The 15,096-nt window shown below is 45.5% G+C and overlaps 5 protein-coding genes, 1 long non-coding RNA gene and 1 pseudogene across 16 annotated transcripts, besides 1 other annotated feature; 2 read left to right on the top strand and 5 right to left on the bottom strand.

The window, feature by feature from the left end:
* Positions 1–2: 2 nt before the first annotated feature.
* Positions 3–636, top strand: CG42846 (uncharacterized protein). The gene is made up of 2 exons (NM_001202085.2): positions 3–51; positions 122–636. The coding sequence occupies exons 1-2, from the start codon at positions 18–20 to the stop codon at positions 589–591; spliced, it is 504 nt and encodes a 167-aa protein (NP_001189014.1). The 5' UTR covers positions 3–17; the 3' UTR covers positions 592–636.
* A 6-nt stretch (positions 637–642) lies between these two features.
* Positions 643–7,501, bottom strand: lncRNA:CR42862 (long non-coding RNA:CR42862). 5 transcript variants are annotated; one of them, NR_048204.1, is made up of 4 exons: positions 7,424–7,501; positions 6,467–6,634; positions 2,363–5,881; positions 643–2,018 (listed from the first exon to the last, which is right to left on the bottom strand). It is a non-coding gene; the product is annotated as a long non-coding RNA:CR42862 (long non-coding RNA). The 5 variants fall into 5 exon arrangements; NR_048205.1 differs by having other exon boundaries at positions 643–3,786; positions 3,843–5,881; NR_048206.1 differs by having other exon boundaries at positions 643–4,089; positions 4,148–5,881.
* Positions 6,002–7,755, bottom strand: CG33229 (uncharacterized protein). Of its 2 annotated transcripts, none has more exons than NM_001299958.1 (1): positions 6,002–7,755. In NM_001299958.1, the coding sequence occupies exon 1, from the start codon at positions 7,351–7,353 to the stop codon at positions 6,850–6,852; it is 504 nt and encodes a 167-aa protein (NP_001286887.1). In that variant the 5' UTR covers positions 7,354–7,755; the 3' UTR covers positions 6,002–6,849. The 2 variants fall into 2 exon arrangements, with proteins under 2 accessions (NP_001286887.1, NP_995945.1); NM_206223.3 differs by having other exon boundaries at positions 6,002–7,501.
* Positions 7,756–7,923: 168 nt separating this feature from the next.
* Positions 7,924–7,972: a mobile genetic element.
* Positions 7,973–8,537: 565 nt separating this feature from the next.
* pyx (pyrexia) lies at positions 8,538–13,675 on the top strand. Of its 2 annotated transcripts, NM_138171.2 has the most exons (9): positions 8,538–9,022; positions 9,094–9,337; positions 9,391–9,646; positions 9,729–10,018; positions 10,083–10,351; positions 11,025–11,100; positions 11,163–11,894; positions 11,962–13,346; positions 13,447–13,675. In NM_138171.2, exons 1-8 carry the CDS (start codon positions 8,996–8,998, stop codon positions 12,936–12,938), a joined length of 2,871 nt encoding a protein of 956 aa, NP_612015.1. In that variant the 5' UTR covers positions 8,538–8,995; the 3' UTR covers positions 12,939–13,346; positions 13,447–13,675. The 2 variants fall into 2 exon arrangements, with proteins under 2 accessions (NP_612015.1, NP_728501.1); NM_167813.2 differs by lacking the exons at positions 8,538–9,022; positions 9,094–9,337; positions 9,391–9,646; positions 9,729–10,018; positions 10,083–10,351 and adding an exon at positions 10,886–10,965.
* CG13877 (uncharacterized protein) lies at positions 12,944–13,539 on the bottom strand. Of its 2 annotated transcripts, none has more exons than NM_001202084.2 (2): positions 13,412–13,446; positions 12,944–13,324 (listed from the first exon to the last, which is right to left on the bottom strand). In NM_001202084.2, exons 1-2 carry the CDS (start codon positions 13,425–13,427, stop codon positions 13,017–13,019), a joined length of 324 nt encoding a protein of 107 aa, NP_001189013.1. In that variant the 5' UTR covers positions 13,428–13,446; the 3' UTR covers positions 12,944–13,016. The 2 variants fall into 2 exon arrangements, with proteins under 2 accessions (NP_001189013.1, NP_612014.2); NM_138170.4 differs by having other exon boundaries at positions 12,949–13,327; positions 13,412–13,539.
* On the bottom strand, positions 13,549–14,982 carry Kaz1-ORFB. 4 transcript variants are annotated; one of them, NM_167809.4, is made up of 5 exons: positions 14,901–14,982; positions 14,498–14,846; positions 14,165–14,387; positions 13,832–14,116; positions 13,549–13,752 (listed from the first exon to the last, which is right to left on the bottom strand). In NM_167809.4, exons 3-5 carry the CDS (start codon positions 14,184–14,186, stop codon positions 13,715–13,717), a joined length of 345 nt encoding a protein of 114 aa, NP_728495.1. In that variant the 5' UTR covers positions 14,187–14,387; positions 14,498–14,846; positions 14,901–14,982; the 3' UTR covers positions 13,549–13,714. The 4 variants fall into 4 exon arrangements, with proteins under 4 accessions (NP_728495.1, NP_728496.2, NP_612013.3 ...); NM_167810.3 differs by having other exon boundaries at positions 14,498–14,915; NM_138169.5 differs by lacking the exons at positions 14,498–14,846; positions 14,901–14,982 and having other exon boundaries at positions 14,165–14,237.
* Positions 14,676–14,982, bottom strand: Kaz1-ORFA (annotated as a pseudogene).
* Positions 14,983–15,096: the final 114 nt, after the last annotated feature.

The following is a 15,096-nucleotide window of genomic DNA, read 5'->3' as shown; positions in this document are numbered from 1 at the left end:
AGAGAATACTTGCAAACATGGAGGCGATTTATCAATTGGTCGTAATCTTAGGTACATTATATACATAAATATATTTTATTCTGTGTGAAAGCTCCTTCTAAAATATCCGTTTTCTACTCAGCTATTATTTTTGGGCATCTGCAGTTCCAGTCCACGGTGTTAGCTGACCCTGCTTTTCGTCGCCCAAATGCCATCGCGCCCGCCCGCACCTATAGCGGTGTATACAACCACTCGACGATTCACAGAGCTGTCGAAAAGTCCAATTTGACTGCCCCGGCGGTTCACCAACCTGTCCTCCAGGCACCCGGATTTATAATACCATATCAGAACCGTTCGTTGGTTCACGCCAATCAGGGATCTCATGGCGTTTTACCAGGTAGCGTTCCAGCGCAAGATTCAGGTCCTTCCAGCGTCTGGGTGGCCAGTAATAATCACCAACCAGGAGTAACTGGCGTTCTTCAACCAAACCCATCCCAAGGTAAAATCGTAAATCCACCATTTGTCATTGGCAAAAATAATGGATCGTTTTATTCAACCTATAATGCAACAGTCCCTGGCAGGACTTATCCTTATGGAAACCTTTCCATTTGAGCAATTATAAAATTTTACCAAAACCCAATAAACCAAATTAAGATTAGCATTCTTTTCAAAAATCAATTTATTGTGATCTTAAATCGTTTCATGTATTAGAATCATCGGCATAAGTATTGGGGTTGCTTTCCGGTATTCCAGAAGTGTAAATAAATGTATATTCAATGAAGATTTTCCATATAAGGGATAATCAGGGATGCGTATTTTTGGAGGCGTGATTACGCTGATCACGCCACCTAAGTATATCAGCTTTGAACTATCAATAAATGGAGTGACACGCATGTATATGGAATGCGATGGCTGACCAATTGCCGAAAAATTAAACCGAGGATCCCTCGCCGCCGTCAGAAATTCCCGCGCTGCAGTCCTAAACTCCCACGCTGCCGTCAAAAAAGGTCCCACGCCGCCGTCCAATCTTATAAGAATCCCGCGCCGCTGTCCAGAACCTCGATCCCTCGCTGCAGTCCCGATCTCCGTCTCCCACGCCGCAGTCATCTCCATTGATGTAAATTCCAGTAGTCTTAAGAATATGGTTCCTAGCGCCCTGGCCTAAACGCCCTAATAATCCCGCGTTGCAAAAACTTGATATCCCTCGCCGCAGTCTGAACTATCCGTACGTCCGCCGCCGTCGTCTTTGAGAGCCGAAAATCCCACGCCGCTGTCCAAATTTACTCCTAGGCCGCTGTCGATGGTTAAATTAGACTGAATCCCACGCCGCAGTCCAAGTTAGAGAATCATTCTTCAACAAATCTAATATCCTCACGAAGGGTCCTCACAAAGAAAAAGAATCGACCAGTGTGTAGCGAAGCGAAAGCTGTATGCAATCCAACTTTTATATTGGTTCGAAGGGGTACGGGTTGAAACAAGGATTGAAGTCGTCATCAGTGCCGAAACTCGTAAAGAATTAGGTGCTATCCCAAGCCAGTAGTGTGAAATCGATGGTGCTTAGTGAAGAAATGATACCTCCAGCCTACTTGTTGCTCCAAATGCAGATAATGAGGAATGATCCGAGGAGGATTTTAGGACTTCTCATAATAAAAATGACCAAATCGTGTGGTGCTCCTACGCCGTGTAGTGTTCGTTCTTAATATGCTCCAAATAGACCCAGGATGCGAATTTGGTGATTGAATGCCCAGTAAATATAGGTAAAAGGTAGAGTGTTGAAATACTCGAATGTATTGAGGGTCAGCACTGCCTCCGCCTGTGTATGTATGGTCTCCCTGCCTTGGTTCGGGGGTCAAACGATCCTCTGCAGTTTGAAACGTCTATGTACGGTGCATCCACATCATCTTACTGCCATGAATCTTCTGCTAATAGCGGTACTGATATTTAACTGACTCTTGCTGCTACTTCTAGACCGGACCGTCTATCCTAGGGTAATGCAGTCCCGATGCAATCGTCAGCGAAGTCGGATGTCTGCATTGACTCTTAGAGGAAAGGTTTACAAGTAATAAATTAAAGGTTTATAAAAGCCTACAAGATAATGAAACGATTCGTTTAGAATACATAGATTTGGAAACACTAAAGGAAAAAATTATGAGGATATGACTTCTAAAATGCTTGGTTATAAATGCATAACAAAATCTATTTGGTCTTCAGTTGGTTGTACCGCGGGGCGCGTGTCTCTTGGATTCCCTTTGAGACCAACATGGCGAATATGATTGATGTCGCGCCTGGCATGGCAGCCAGATTTAGACACGTGCAGATTAGTTTTTGAGAGGTTCTGAAAAGCGTAATTGCACGGACTGGAACTCTGATCATATTGGTATACCTTTGTGTATTGGGTGACCCTGCCTGCCGCTGTCGCTGTACATCGCGTTGGATTCCCTTTACGATAAAAACGCTGAAGCGAAGAACTCGACCAGGAGCTCAGTTGGGAGTTCGACTTAAACCAGGAGCTCAACGAGGAGCTCGACTGCTGTAGTACCACCTCGCATTTGATTCCCTTTTGCGGTACGATGATCGGCGGGCCAGGAGTTATGGGCTCAACTGGCTAATCGTGGTGCGACACATTGGACACCCAGCTTGGTCTTCAAACACTAATCGCATTTGTTTCCCTTTGCGATGGATATGGGCTTTCTCGAATTCTGGGCTACCTACGGAAGGAAAGTGCAAGTAAAACGACAACCCGCTGGTGATCGAAGTGCTTTGTCCTTCCTGCGCTTCGTTCTGCAAGTCTGCGTCGATAGTCTTTAACTGTTACTGCTGACAATCTTCAGATTTAAAATGGAATGCTTGAGCACCATTTGCTGGTTTCACATCTGCCGTTAATTACATGCCACTCCGGACTCCGGACTTCAATGTTTGATGTACACTGCCGGCCGCTAAAATTGACAAATGATAGTTACCGACGCTAGGCGAGGATACCTGTGGAGCAGTTGCAGCAGCAGCCCTGTAACAACGACAACACATCAGCTCACTTCACAGCGAATACTGGTGATGGTGCGGTGTATCGGCTCTCGGTCCAAACGCATTTGATTCCCTTTAGCGTGGACCGAACGCACATATCTGTGCGGTGCAATGCAGTACGTGCTTAGGTTCAGCTCAGCACATCATGGCGCTAGATAAGCGCTCCTATTCTGGCTCTGTCCTAATGTAGATCTTGCGACCAGAGGCACCCAAGTCGGACTCGGTCAGGGTCCGATGCGGTCAGAACAATGCTTACTCCAGTCATTGAGAAGCTCTGTGCTGGTAGTTGAATATGCACTAAGAGGCTTCTTGGCTGCAATGTAAAGGCGTATAGTTTCATAGTCAGCAGAGGAAGCCATTAACCTGGTTGTTTGCTTGCTTTCTGTGCTCGATGCTCATTTGACGTATTGTGATCGCTTGCAGAAGCAGGTGCGATTGAATTGGTTGTCGTTGTAGCGCAGGTGAGCTGTGCTTTGGAAGAGAAGCCTAACTGGATGGACTTGATGCATCGTTTTGGGTTCCCTTTAACGATTTGCAGCAGCACAGCAGTAGACTTAGCCAGCTCGGAGCGGTGCACATCATCATCAACGGAACGGTCCACTGCCCTGCCCTTCGGTTCAAATATTGCTTAGTCGATGCCCACAGGCACACTCAACTGTGCGGCACCGCTGTAAGAATTGTAAAATAAATTTAAGGCTGCTTAGAATCTCACTTTTGGGAGGGTCAAACGGCCAATCTTAGCGACGCTCAAGACAAACGAAGTTTCTGTGACAGATAATCCACATCCTGACCAGAAAAATTGCTGAAAAACAGGTGTAAGCGGGTTCTAGTTGGGTTCAGACCTGACCAGCGTCTTCAATTCGAATTCGCCGTGTAGTATGGATGTTGGACTGCGACGACTTAGTGTTGGTGTTATTGCTTTCAAGTTGGCATTTGATTCCCATTGCCTCAAGAAATTTTGCTACATGTTCTCGGTTGGTTTTAATACAGGCAAATGTGCACTGGTATGTCAACTATGTGATTGATAAGACTGGTTGCTTGAAACCGATGTCTCTGTATAAACACTGCAATGAATTCATAAATAAGCGTCTAGGTATTGGGAAAGAAGATTAACTTTAGTATTAAATGAGCAATGTAAAGATCCAACCATTTCTCAAACGCTGTTAAAGTCCCAAGAATAGACGGTTCGCTGTTGGATTTACTCAGAAGCTATAGATGAGATGTGGGCAGGCACATTCAACGGGAACAGCTTGAAAACAGAAAAAAGTTTTTCTCCATACTTTAATTAAATTTGTGTGGTGGTCCAACTACGTGGTACAATTCCATAGCATCTAAACTGTTCCACAACATGTATTTCTATAAAATACGAGAGAAAAGGGTATCGATTGCACATTCCTTACAGAGGCCGTGTACAGATTTGAGTCTGTTCAAAATGTTCCCTCTTGCGTTTAACAATAACTCTTGATTTGCAGGCTTTAATTATGGGCAGGTACATTCAACTGCACCCATAATGCTACAAGACAAAAAATATTTTGGACATAAAATCACAAATTTACATGTATTGGGCGGGCCCATAGCGCCGAGTTGGTATTCTCTGTAGATTATCAGTCCATGAAAATGTATTTCTACAAAATACGAAAGAAAAGATATCGGTTGCATATATCTTAGCTTTTACGCTTGTTCAGTTGATTAGTTATGCTTCTTTGCACATATTCTAATTGAGGGATTGATGTCGCAGGAGCGTTGTTTGGGGCCATAGAATTGAAGACCTCAATCTTCCGCCTCGCTAGATTCCATTTATACATGCCCGCAGGCACCGATCAACTGCGATGCAACGCTATAAAAAAAAAAAAAAAACGAAATGTGATGGTCGTGCCTAGTCTACAAACTCTTTGACGCCTGCTTGCGCATAGATTTGCTGGAAAGATCCTCGTCTGGAGCCCTCAAGACCGTGAATACTTGAAGACCGCAAAGCAATCCCATCAAACAAAAGCACCCACAGGAACCGATCAACTGTGACATGCAGCTACAAAGATTTAAGCGGCCTTATCTAGCCTATTGATTAGGAAGATGGGGAGTTTGAATGGAAAGGGGTCCAATAATCGCTTGCCAAAATCACAAACGGTGAAAGAGAAGTCCAGAAAAGTGTACCGAGCGAAGACAGAAAGATAAAAACTCGACGACTGCCTTTCAATTGTATATCACAATAACAATCGCACACGGTGTTCACCCGAAAGGATTACAGCAGTTCCTCAATGTCGTTTCGATGATAAATGAATGCTCCGCTGTTCTTTTCTCTGGAATTTTGTTTAAAAAGCAATATTTTGTTCGCAGCTGATATACCAAATACCGTGTATCTGTGCGGATGGGTGGGTGGTGATCAGCAGCTGCGAAGCGTTCAATGCAGAATAGGTGGTGATTGTCGGTGGTTGGCAACAGCACGAGAGCTTCAAACGCAGGTAAGCTGATGCGAGCTGGAGCTGCTGCCGCGCGCATTCCGCCTTGTCCCCAATGTTCTGTCCGCTGCGACTGAATTGCATGGGCATTGGCATGCAGAGGAGACTCGGTGGTGTTTGCTGCTGCTGCTCCCTGCTCCGGCGATCTGTGTAGAATCGGCCATCGGCTGGTTTGCGGAACTCAGTGCCTGGCGGTGGACGTGGGGGGACTCGGACAGACGTTGAGACTCACTCAGTAATTCTACAACGCAACGTCATCGTCACTGCGACGATCGTGTTCGGGATTCTTCTTTACCAGTACCAGCCATAGTCGAACTATTGTTGCTACCGGGACGCGGATTCATTCAGTGACCCACTGCGACGTAGTTTCTTGTTTGTGTTCCGTTCCTCATCATCGTTGCCATTAACGTGCGAGGAGCAGGAAACTGCAAAACAAAATTGATTATAGGTGCGGGTTATGTCAAACGGGGAGAGGGTTGGTGCTTGCTTAGCAACAAATCTGAGTCTGGTCTGGGTGAATAATAAATAAAGGCAACGTTGATTTTAACAGTTATTAATTATAATAGTTTTATTTTAGGTTTTATCAAATATCAGTTCTGTATGCTTACTTTAAGTACATTTACAGTTAATAGTTGGGTTTTCGACTTTCACTCGTTTACTTTGCAATATTGCCCGTTTTCTAGCGCTAGTGATTCAATATGAACCGTATGTAACTCGCAGAAGTGGCGATGACGAACGTTCGAATTTAATTCGAAATCGAATTTCTCGACACATCGGACAACAAAAGTAGCTCAACTTGGTGTACACAAAAATAGCACGAGCGTTCATGCTCACACACCATCGCGACATGTAGATGTGTTAATGTGTATGCATTGTGTAAGTATATCGAGTTTTTTTTTTCTTTGTCTGACCGATTTCGTGACGTTTGGGATGCCTGTAAGCGACGTCTTATTTCGCCACACTCATTAAGCTACGTAATTTAACTAAAAAAAATATACTTATTTACAAACCGAGTGTGCTCCGTGACCAATGCTTGGTGGGCTTTTCGCATAGATGGTGGCAGCGCCCATGACTCACACCACTTTCGATTTGAAGGCCGTTTGCTCAGCGTCTCCTCACACTCTTCCAATCCTTCATTCTTTCTTTACAATCTACAACAGCCTTGCACATGTTTGCGACTGCAAATGAGAAATTGGTTGTCGTAATAAAACTATTTTAACAGAAGACAAATAGGGCTAAAGCTACGTATTTGAACAATGGTATACGGTTTGATTCGAACGGGCAGCTGAAAACTAAACGGTTCCTTCCATCCTGACGCCATTTTGTTTATATAGATGTGTGTGTCAGCCACGCATACACATAAAGTACGCACCATACGGTCGTCTCTGTCTAACTAACTGGCCACGGCAATGGCGCAGCTGTGCTGCTCATTGTTGCTGTTATTGTTATTGCTGGCGCCCGTGTAACTGTTGCTCCCATTGTTATTGTTGTTGCATGTGTCTTGGTTGCCATTGTTGCTGCTTAAGCTACGCATAAAACTGTCGAGGCTACTAAGCTCGCTGCTCCATAAATTGCTTTCCGCCTCTGCTTCTGCGGCAGCCTTGGTGGTCGAGGTCGCCACTGCAGAGTACGCGTCACTGGCGCAGTGCGTTCTGCCGTGGGGCACAAACCGTGTTTGAATGTCCAGCCAGCGACTGAAGCGCTCCTGCTGCTTTCTACGCAGCTCGTGCTCTGCGTGGAGCAGGGCCGTCGACAAAATGGCGTTCACGCGTAGGTCGCTGCCAGCGCCTCTTAGCTTGCGACGCATTTTCTGGCGCTTAACGCGGAAGTTACGGACCCAGTCGGTTAGGGTCTTGGGGTTCTCGGCTGCGTCGCACTCGTCGTAGTACGCCACCATTTCGATGATCTCACAGGGTTTTTGTTTGCGACGACTCGAAGAGAAAATTGAGAATTTGGTATACACACACCTTCACTTCGTAGTTGCTACTAATCTCTTAGCGGACTGCTTATGACTGTTCTACACAACGCACTCTTTTTAACTGGGTAGAGCGCGTTGTCTGCGCGCCCTTTTATAGCTCTGCTCGCAAATCTACGCGTTTTTCTTGTCTCAGCCAGCAGGGAAACTGTTTTTTGGGGACGATTTCTGCTCGAATGCTGGCCCTACGGATCGTGATAACCACACAAGAACACGGTCTCGTTTCTTGAAAATCGATGTCCGACGTCATATTTTAGTGGTCTTCATGGGCATGGCAAAAAACTTCAATTCAAAGTAGTGGTTTTTAACTTAATTTTAATGAGTCGTCCATTTTGTATGTACAAAAAATCCTAAAAAATACCGCAAAAGTATACTGACTCAGTATATTGGTTGGGACAGTCTAACGAGGGGTGATTGATGTCTTCTATGAAATTGTAACTATAATCTGCGCTCTACATTGATCTGTTGATCTGTTTTGCATATAAGAGCAGAAGAGAACGATAAGGTCCAGTTTCTCGACTATGATATACCCGTTACCCAGGAAAAAAAATATATAAAACATTTTGGAGAGTTGCTGTGCATTAGATGGTATACCGGTAGAAATTGGAAATAGACTAATAAAATAAAAATAAAATAATGAGAAGAATAAAACCAAAACACTTTTCATAAGTGGAGGTGTTGCAGTTTTGGCCGGCTTCATAGATTTTTAGAATGGGCGTTGCCACATCTGCTGCCTAATATAAACTGTATACCTTGTAGGTACTTTTCAACGGACCTAGTACACTGCAAAAAATCCCTATAATTATGAAAAGGCAGCGATATATGTCGAAGTATGGGACATCCTCAACAAAATACTACCCCTAACTTACATGTAGTGTATTTCGAGTTGAATATGGCAAAATGCCAGGGCTGGCGTCTAGAGATTGGTTGGCGGGCTATTTAACAGTATGTTTTATATTCCTACGCACCTTGCTAGCCGCTCACTCGTCCGTACCGCAAGTAGACCTACGATGAACAAGTGCGAAGTGTTGGAGGCACTGGAGGCCGAGATCTGGAACGATCGGTTCAGTTCGACGTACAACTTAGCTGCCGTCGGTCGTGCACACAATTAACATATCCAGTGGCGGATCAGTGGCAACTGCGAAGGTGGAAAGTGGGGGGAGCAGCTGCGAACGTGAAAAATTAGCACAGATTGCCATTGCCAGCGGTGCGAAGAATCCGCCAGACATCCAGATATTCCAACAAATATCGAAGTAAACCGATCGCACAAGAGAACGTCGCCACACATGCAGCAATATCACACAAATTAGGGGCACAAGAGATTTTGAGTGTCCGCACATATTGGCCTGGGGATAATTATTTGCGTGTCATGACTTATTAGCGATCGCAGCCTATCTCCGCGAATAAGTGTAAGTAGTCGACCCCAACAAGAAGGGTGGGCCGACCCGAACAGCAGCCGGAGCCAGCTGAACAGTCGCCCGACTCGGCCGCATCCAAAAGTTTATTGTTGTTTGGTCCACGGGAGTGTAAACAAATCGGCGCAGACAGAAGTGGCGGCGTTAAGATGGAGAACGTGCGCTTTTCAATTATTGTAAGTAAAACGACTTGGCCTACATGCCTCGCGCTTTCAGCCGCCTGCAATTCTTTGTTTCTTTTTGGAAGGAAAACGACTTGAAGTGGAACTCGGAAAGCGATCCGACGGCGGATGTAGACTTGCTCTTGGACAAGCGGAGCATATCCAGTGAGGCCAACAGCGCCGGAGTTTTTAGCGACGAGGCGCACGAGATATTTGCGCGCCAACAGCAGAACCAGATCCTCTGGGACCTCGACGAGGTTAAGGAAACCCTGACCGAGTCTCCAGGCGGAAAGCATGTCGTGGACATGGTTCAATCTGGCTGTTTCCTGGGTGAGTACCTCACAGCACGGTACCTAACATATCCCAGACTAACCCCCACATAGAACTAATGACCGACTCTGCTGACTGCAATCTGGCGCTGATCTGCTGCTCGGTATTCGGGAGCGTAGAGAATACTCTCTTCCTACTAAAACACTACAACGCGGATCCGAATGTGGCGGACAGTCGGGGTCGGACCCCACTGCATTTCGCCTGCTGTCGGGCAAACGCTCCCATAGCTAAGGTTCTCCTCGACTTCGGCGCTGACCCCAATCGCTGGGATGCCAGGAAGGAGGTCACGTCGCTGCACTGTGCGGCCAGGTAAAAGGCCATTCATTTGATTGCGCTTCCCACATGTGCACAGCACTAGACACGTAGTTTTAATCAAGCGACTCCCTATTAGCTCAAAAAGCGTTGAATGCATCCTGCTGTTGCTGCGGCGAAAAGCGAGCATCAACATTGGGATCGAAAAGCGTTCCGCTCTGCACTATGCCATCGATGTGAATGCCGTGGATTGCGTTGAGATCCTGCTGAAGTACGGAGCCGACCCAAACACACCGCAGGTGTACACTGAAACTCCACTGCACACCGCCAGCGCCGCAGGATTCGCCAAATGCGTCCAGCTTCTTCTCAGTCACAACGCCGACGTGCGATCGCAGTTTGGCGAGGGAAAGGTTACGGCCCTGCACTTGGGTGAGTAGTGGCAAGGGGTTTACAAGTGCTTTGCAAAATAGATTGGTAAATCCACAAATTGCAGCTGCCGAAAACGACTATGTAGAATGTGCTCGCTTGCTCCTGGAACACCGTGCTGAGGTGGACTGCCGTAACGCCAGCCATCAAACGCCCTTGCACCTCGCCTGCCTTTCGCAGTCAATCGGCACCGTGGATTTACTGATATCTTACGGAGCCAATGTGAATGCCGTTTACCGAGATGGTAGAACCGCGTTGCACGCCGCCATCGTTAAGCAGTCGCGGAGTTTGGACTGCTGCAATGCCTTGCTAAAGGCGGGAGCGGATGTTAACAAGGTAGGCGGCAGATCACTATGAGAGCTGATCACAAAAAACCATTATTTAATATAATGTGCTTTTTCTACTAAAAAGTATTGTAAATGATAATGAAGATATTAGTATAAACCGCTTCGCTTTTCTTAATGAGGAAGGGTCAACGAAATTAATTAAATTACTTAATCGTCAAAAACGTTATTTCGGAATTTTATTTTAATAAAACTATAACCAAACTGAGAACTAGGAGCAATAGCAGCCGAGGCATTCAGTTTGTGAGACAACGACAAGAATTTTATATAAAGGCTTATATTGATCTTTATCTGGCTACTTACCATACGCTTATATCCTACATAAAATATAATTTTATAAACTTTTATAAACGTAAGCTCCTAGCTCATCAACTAAAGTGAATGCATACGGGAAGATCGGTTCAATTCGAGCATACCATGTTATAACATTCATTAAATGTTGTAAATCAAATAATACAATACAGTAACTTTAGTGAGAATACGTTGCATACATACATTTGTGTAGGGCTCCAGTGGCTCTTTACGTCATTCTTAGAGTGAAACCTAAACTAAAACTAAACTAAAATCTTAACAAACATGGAGCCTTCTTTGTAAAGTTTTACAAAAGTAAAGCCATAACGTTTTTTTTACTTACGATTAGAATAATGTATGATTATTACTTACAGGCAGACAACTATGGATATACACCACTGCACATTGCAGCACTGAATGAATTCAGCAGTTGTGTGTACACGTTCATAGGCAAGGACATGTATCATCTTTTCAACGATGTCTGCATTGCTAAATGGCCATTTTTTTCGCAGAACACGGGGCGGATATTACCGCCAGGACGGACGGGCGTGTATCGGCACTATCATTTATAGTAAGGCGCACTCCTGAGATTATACCCAAATTAATGCAAAAGCTGGACTCTTCGATAAAGGCGAACGACCAGGAAATCGGCGACGTTGACTGTCAGATAAAGCTAGACTTCCGGCTTTTGGTACCCAGTTCCTCGATGGATCGGGGAGAAACCGAGCTACTACTTTCCCTTATAGAAGTGGGACAGAAGCGCATTCTCATGCACCCGCTTTGCGAAACTTTCCTCTTTCTTAAGTGGCGTCGCATTCGGAAATTCTTCCTTATGAGCCTTGCGTATCATACGCTTTTCGTGATCCTTTTCACTTTCTATGTAATTTGGGTGTATGTCCGCTGCTGCAAGAAGGAGGAGTTGTGCGTGGCTCCAGGTTACGTTTCAACTATTGGATATCTGGTGATCATACTAAACCTCATTCTGCTGGGGAAAGAGGTCTTTCAAATGGCACACGGACTTCGTGGCTACGCAAAATATTGGGAGAACTGGCTGCAATGGACCATTGGAACCGGTGTGCTCCTATGTGTAACACCGGAGACCGTGCGAACTGACGATTTAACGGCAGTGCCGGTGTGGCAACATCACGTGGCAGCTATAGTGATATTGCTCGTCTGGCTGGAACTAATGATGTTGGTGGGACGATTCCCCATATTTGGCGTATATGTTCAAATGTTCACAAAGGGTAAATATGCTGGATCATAGGTTGGAAAGATATTCTGTAAAATGCTATTACTTCTGTATATATTTAGTGGCCGTTAACTTTGCGAAATTCTTGCTTGCCTACATATGCCTGCTGGTGGCTTTTGGCCTCAGCTTTGCCGTGCTCTTCAATGATTATCCTGCCTTTGAGAACATCACATGGTCCTTTTTGAAGTCCATCACGATGATGTCTGGGGAACTGGAGTTTGAAGACATATTCTATGGGGACTATGCCGTCAAATTCCCTGTCACCGCTCACATCATATTTCTCTCCTTCGTGCTTCTTGTTACGGTAATTTTAACCAATCTCATGGTGGGATTGGCCGTAAGCGACATACAAGGATTGCAAGTGAGCGCCACGCTCGATCGTCTCGTGCGCCAAGCGGAGCTGGTGTCACGCTTGGAAAGCCTATTTTTCTCCCGCCTACTGCGAAGTGCGCCCACTAACCTCATTCAGCTGTGTAAGAGGAGTGCTCTTTTGCGCACGTCCCGGGACAAACTTCAGTTCACTATACGGCCCAACGACCCCCGGGACAATCAGTTGCCTGAGGATATTAAGTTAAATGTCTATAAGCTAGTGGCTGAACGGCGCGACAGAAACCAGAGCCTCCGACGGCGCCAGTTCGAAAACAACTACAACATTTTCAGCCGCAGTCTACAGCGTCAGCAGCAGCCGCTCCACACGGATTTCCTCAAGCCAGAACCTGCCACGGGGACCACAAAGAAGACTCCACAGAATTTATTTCACATGCACGAGCTTTTGCGCCCCCGATCCGCTACAAATGTGCCGCAGCAGTTCCGCCAGGAGGCGGAGGGAACAGTACAGATGAAGAATCAGGCTAATGTCCTAAGCGCAGTGCTCGCCGAGGTGCAGGCGATCAAGACGCAACTGGTGGACCTAGTGGCCAAGTTCGAGCGTTTCTCAGAAAACGCAACCCGCAAGCTGAACTACAGTACCGACGAGTTGTGCCGGCTGCGGCAGCAGGGTCAGTCTGTGGCCTCCAGCCACATCCGTCGCCACCGCTAAGTCCTACAGTGAATTAGTTATATTTATTTCAATAGTAATACACAATGATTAAAGCAAAGCCATCGATGGTTGCATTGCTTAGCGAGTGAGCCATTTGTCATTGCTCTGGTTCCAGACGAGGGTGTCATTATTGGGCAGCGGATCGCCTGGCGCAATGAGGGTCCAGCTCTGCGTCATCGGACTATATGCAAAGTTTTTGGAATTTGGCGGCGGAGGAGGAGCTGTTTGCGTTACGACCGACGGCTGGGTGATGGGCACGATATTGGGGTTGGCGAAGCCAGAATCAACTCTCTTGTCGTTGCTGATGTATTCCACCTGAGACTTAGGATGCGACCCTTCCCATGGTGCACCCAACAACAAGACGGGAAAGATCAACACCACAAGAGCTGCTAGTGGGATGAACGCAAGGTACGTATATATGCAATATGTACATATACATCTTATGTATATATTAATGTATGGCCTCGACTTACTGCATATGTAAACCATTTTCTTTAATTTTACAAAGCCTCAATAAATAGGTAATAGATGATGGAGACTTTAGCGCTACAGGCGAACAGACAAGCAACCCGACTGTGACTGATTGGAAGCAAGAGATTCTGAGTTTTTTGGGGTCATACACCGTCCATATACCAGTAACAGCGCTAAGTTTTTATTTATGTACGTACATATATACATATTTATATTCGCTGATGTCATCGATCAGACGATGAATAGAGTATTTGCAATACGTTCATGCTTACATACACAAGTGAACTGAATTCAAGCGATCTAGACTAAGTCTGACAAATTCCCTTGTGCACCTTCCGGATGTCTATAATGAAGAAGGCATCCATGTGTACATACATCGTTTTAGAAAGGAATCTGGGGAGGCACGCAGCCTATATACTCACTTAGGCCGCAGTTCAAGGCGCAGTTGAACTTGTTTTCATTGTAGTAGTTCACGTTATCACTGCCGCAGATTGGATTGTACTCGCTGGTGGCCGGGCATGAATGGAAACAGGCGAAATAGCGCGGTGACTGGGTGGTTGGTGGAGCAGCGTTGGCCGGGGTACTGCCCCCCGCATTCGGAGATATCGTAGGTTCAGTGGGTTGCCGAGGCCTCAACCAGGGGTTTTCGCTATCGAACTGCGGGTAGCACTGCGCCATCCCAATCAATAGCAGGGCAAGACCTGAAACTAGAGTCTAAGTTAATATCGCTGATCTCAAGTCGTCACAACATCTACCAAATATTTTGATCCAATCCATTTCGGGAGTTTGTTGGTTCCGCTTCGCTTGAGCTACCAGGCACTTCTGAGGTCCCCGGAAACCCAGTGACGCCTATTTATAGGCCGGTTGCCTACCAGATTAACGCAATTGATTCTTTGAAACTTGAAAGCGCCTTTCGCTTTCGACTGTTAGCAAAATCCGTAAATTCAGGAATTGGAATTTAAAACCAGTACACGCATTCTGTGAACAATGTTTTAAAAAAAATATGCACATGCATATTTATCCATGCACATACATACATACATGTCTTTATGTTAACATTTAGTGCGAATTGTACCTGAGGTACTTACATGTTCAGGAGAATACATATGTGCAGCTCCAAATTTAACTTACTAAAAGTAAGGCAAGTGCTTTCTTTACGGCTTGTATATATACATATATTCCAAATCAGGATAACTAGCGTACTCGTCCGGGCCGGTTTAGATTAGACATGGATGTAGTTTTACAACGATACAAGTGGATGTAGTTTTAGAACGATCCGATCTGGAGACTTGTGCAGATATTGTGTGTGTACTTACTTAACCCGCACTTGATTGCGCAGTTCAATTTGCTTTTATTGTCGTAGCTCACCATATCACTACTCCAGACGGGATTGTACTCAGGGGTGGTTAGGCAGGATTGCGTGCATTGGAGCCTAGACTGTAGTTTTCTTATATTATCGGATGAGGGTGGCTTTGAATAAGTCCAACTAACAGCAGGAAAATGCCTTAAAAAAATCGTCAGCTGCAATCGGTGATTATACGACCTGGACAGCCTAACAAATATTCCGAATCTAGACATTTCAGACGATACTTCTGCGTCAATGCAAATTTAATTTAAAAAACCTCATGCTTTAAACTTTCGCCGTTAACATTATCGCCAATGACCCCAATTGACCTTTATTTTCGAT

The sequence above is a fragment of the Drosophila melanogaster genome, chromosome 3L (assembly GCF_000001215.4).
Source record: "Drosophila melanogaster chromosome 3L".
NCBI classification, from domain to species: domain Eukaryota; kingdom Metazoa; phylum Arthropoda; class Insecta; order Diptera; family Drosophilidae; genus Drosophila; species Drosophila melanogaster.
Note: the sequence above shows the minus strand (reverse complement) of the source record. Positions and strands in the feature narration are given on the sequence as shown.

Bases quoted from the DNA above. Each gene is read 5' to 3' on its own strand.
- CG42846 (NM_001202085.2), top strand. From the start codon at position 18: ATGGAGGCGATTTATCAATTGGTCGTAATCTTAG. The intron at 52-121 runs GTACATTATATA...TTTTCTACTCAG, and splicing joins TCAATTGGTCGTAATCTTAG to CTATTATTTTTGGGCATCTG.
- Kaz1-ORFB (NM_001031920.3), bottom strand. From the start codon at position 14,186: ATGGATTGGATCAAAATATTTG. The intron at 14,117-14,164 runs GTAGATGTTGTG...CTTAGACTCTAG, and splicing joins GGATTGGATCAAAATATTTG to TTTCAGGTCTTGCCCTGCTA.
- pyx (NM_138171.2), top strand. From the start codon at position 8,996: ATGGAGAACGTGCGCTTTTCAATTATT. The intron at 10,019-10,082 runs GTGAGTAGTGGC...CACAAATTGCAG, and splicing joins GGTTACGGCCCTGCACTTGG to CTGCCGAAAACGACTATGTA. The intron at 10,352-11,024 runs GTAGGCGGCAGA...TATTACTTACAG, and splicing joins CGGGAGCGGATGTTAACAAG to GCAGACAACTATGGATATAC.
- CG33229 (NM_001299958.1), bottom strand. From the start codon at position 7,353: ATGGTGGCGTACTACGACGAGTGCGACGCAGCCGAGAACCCCAAGACC.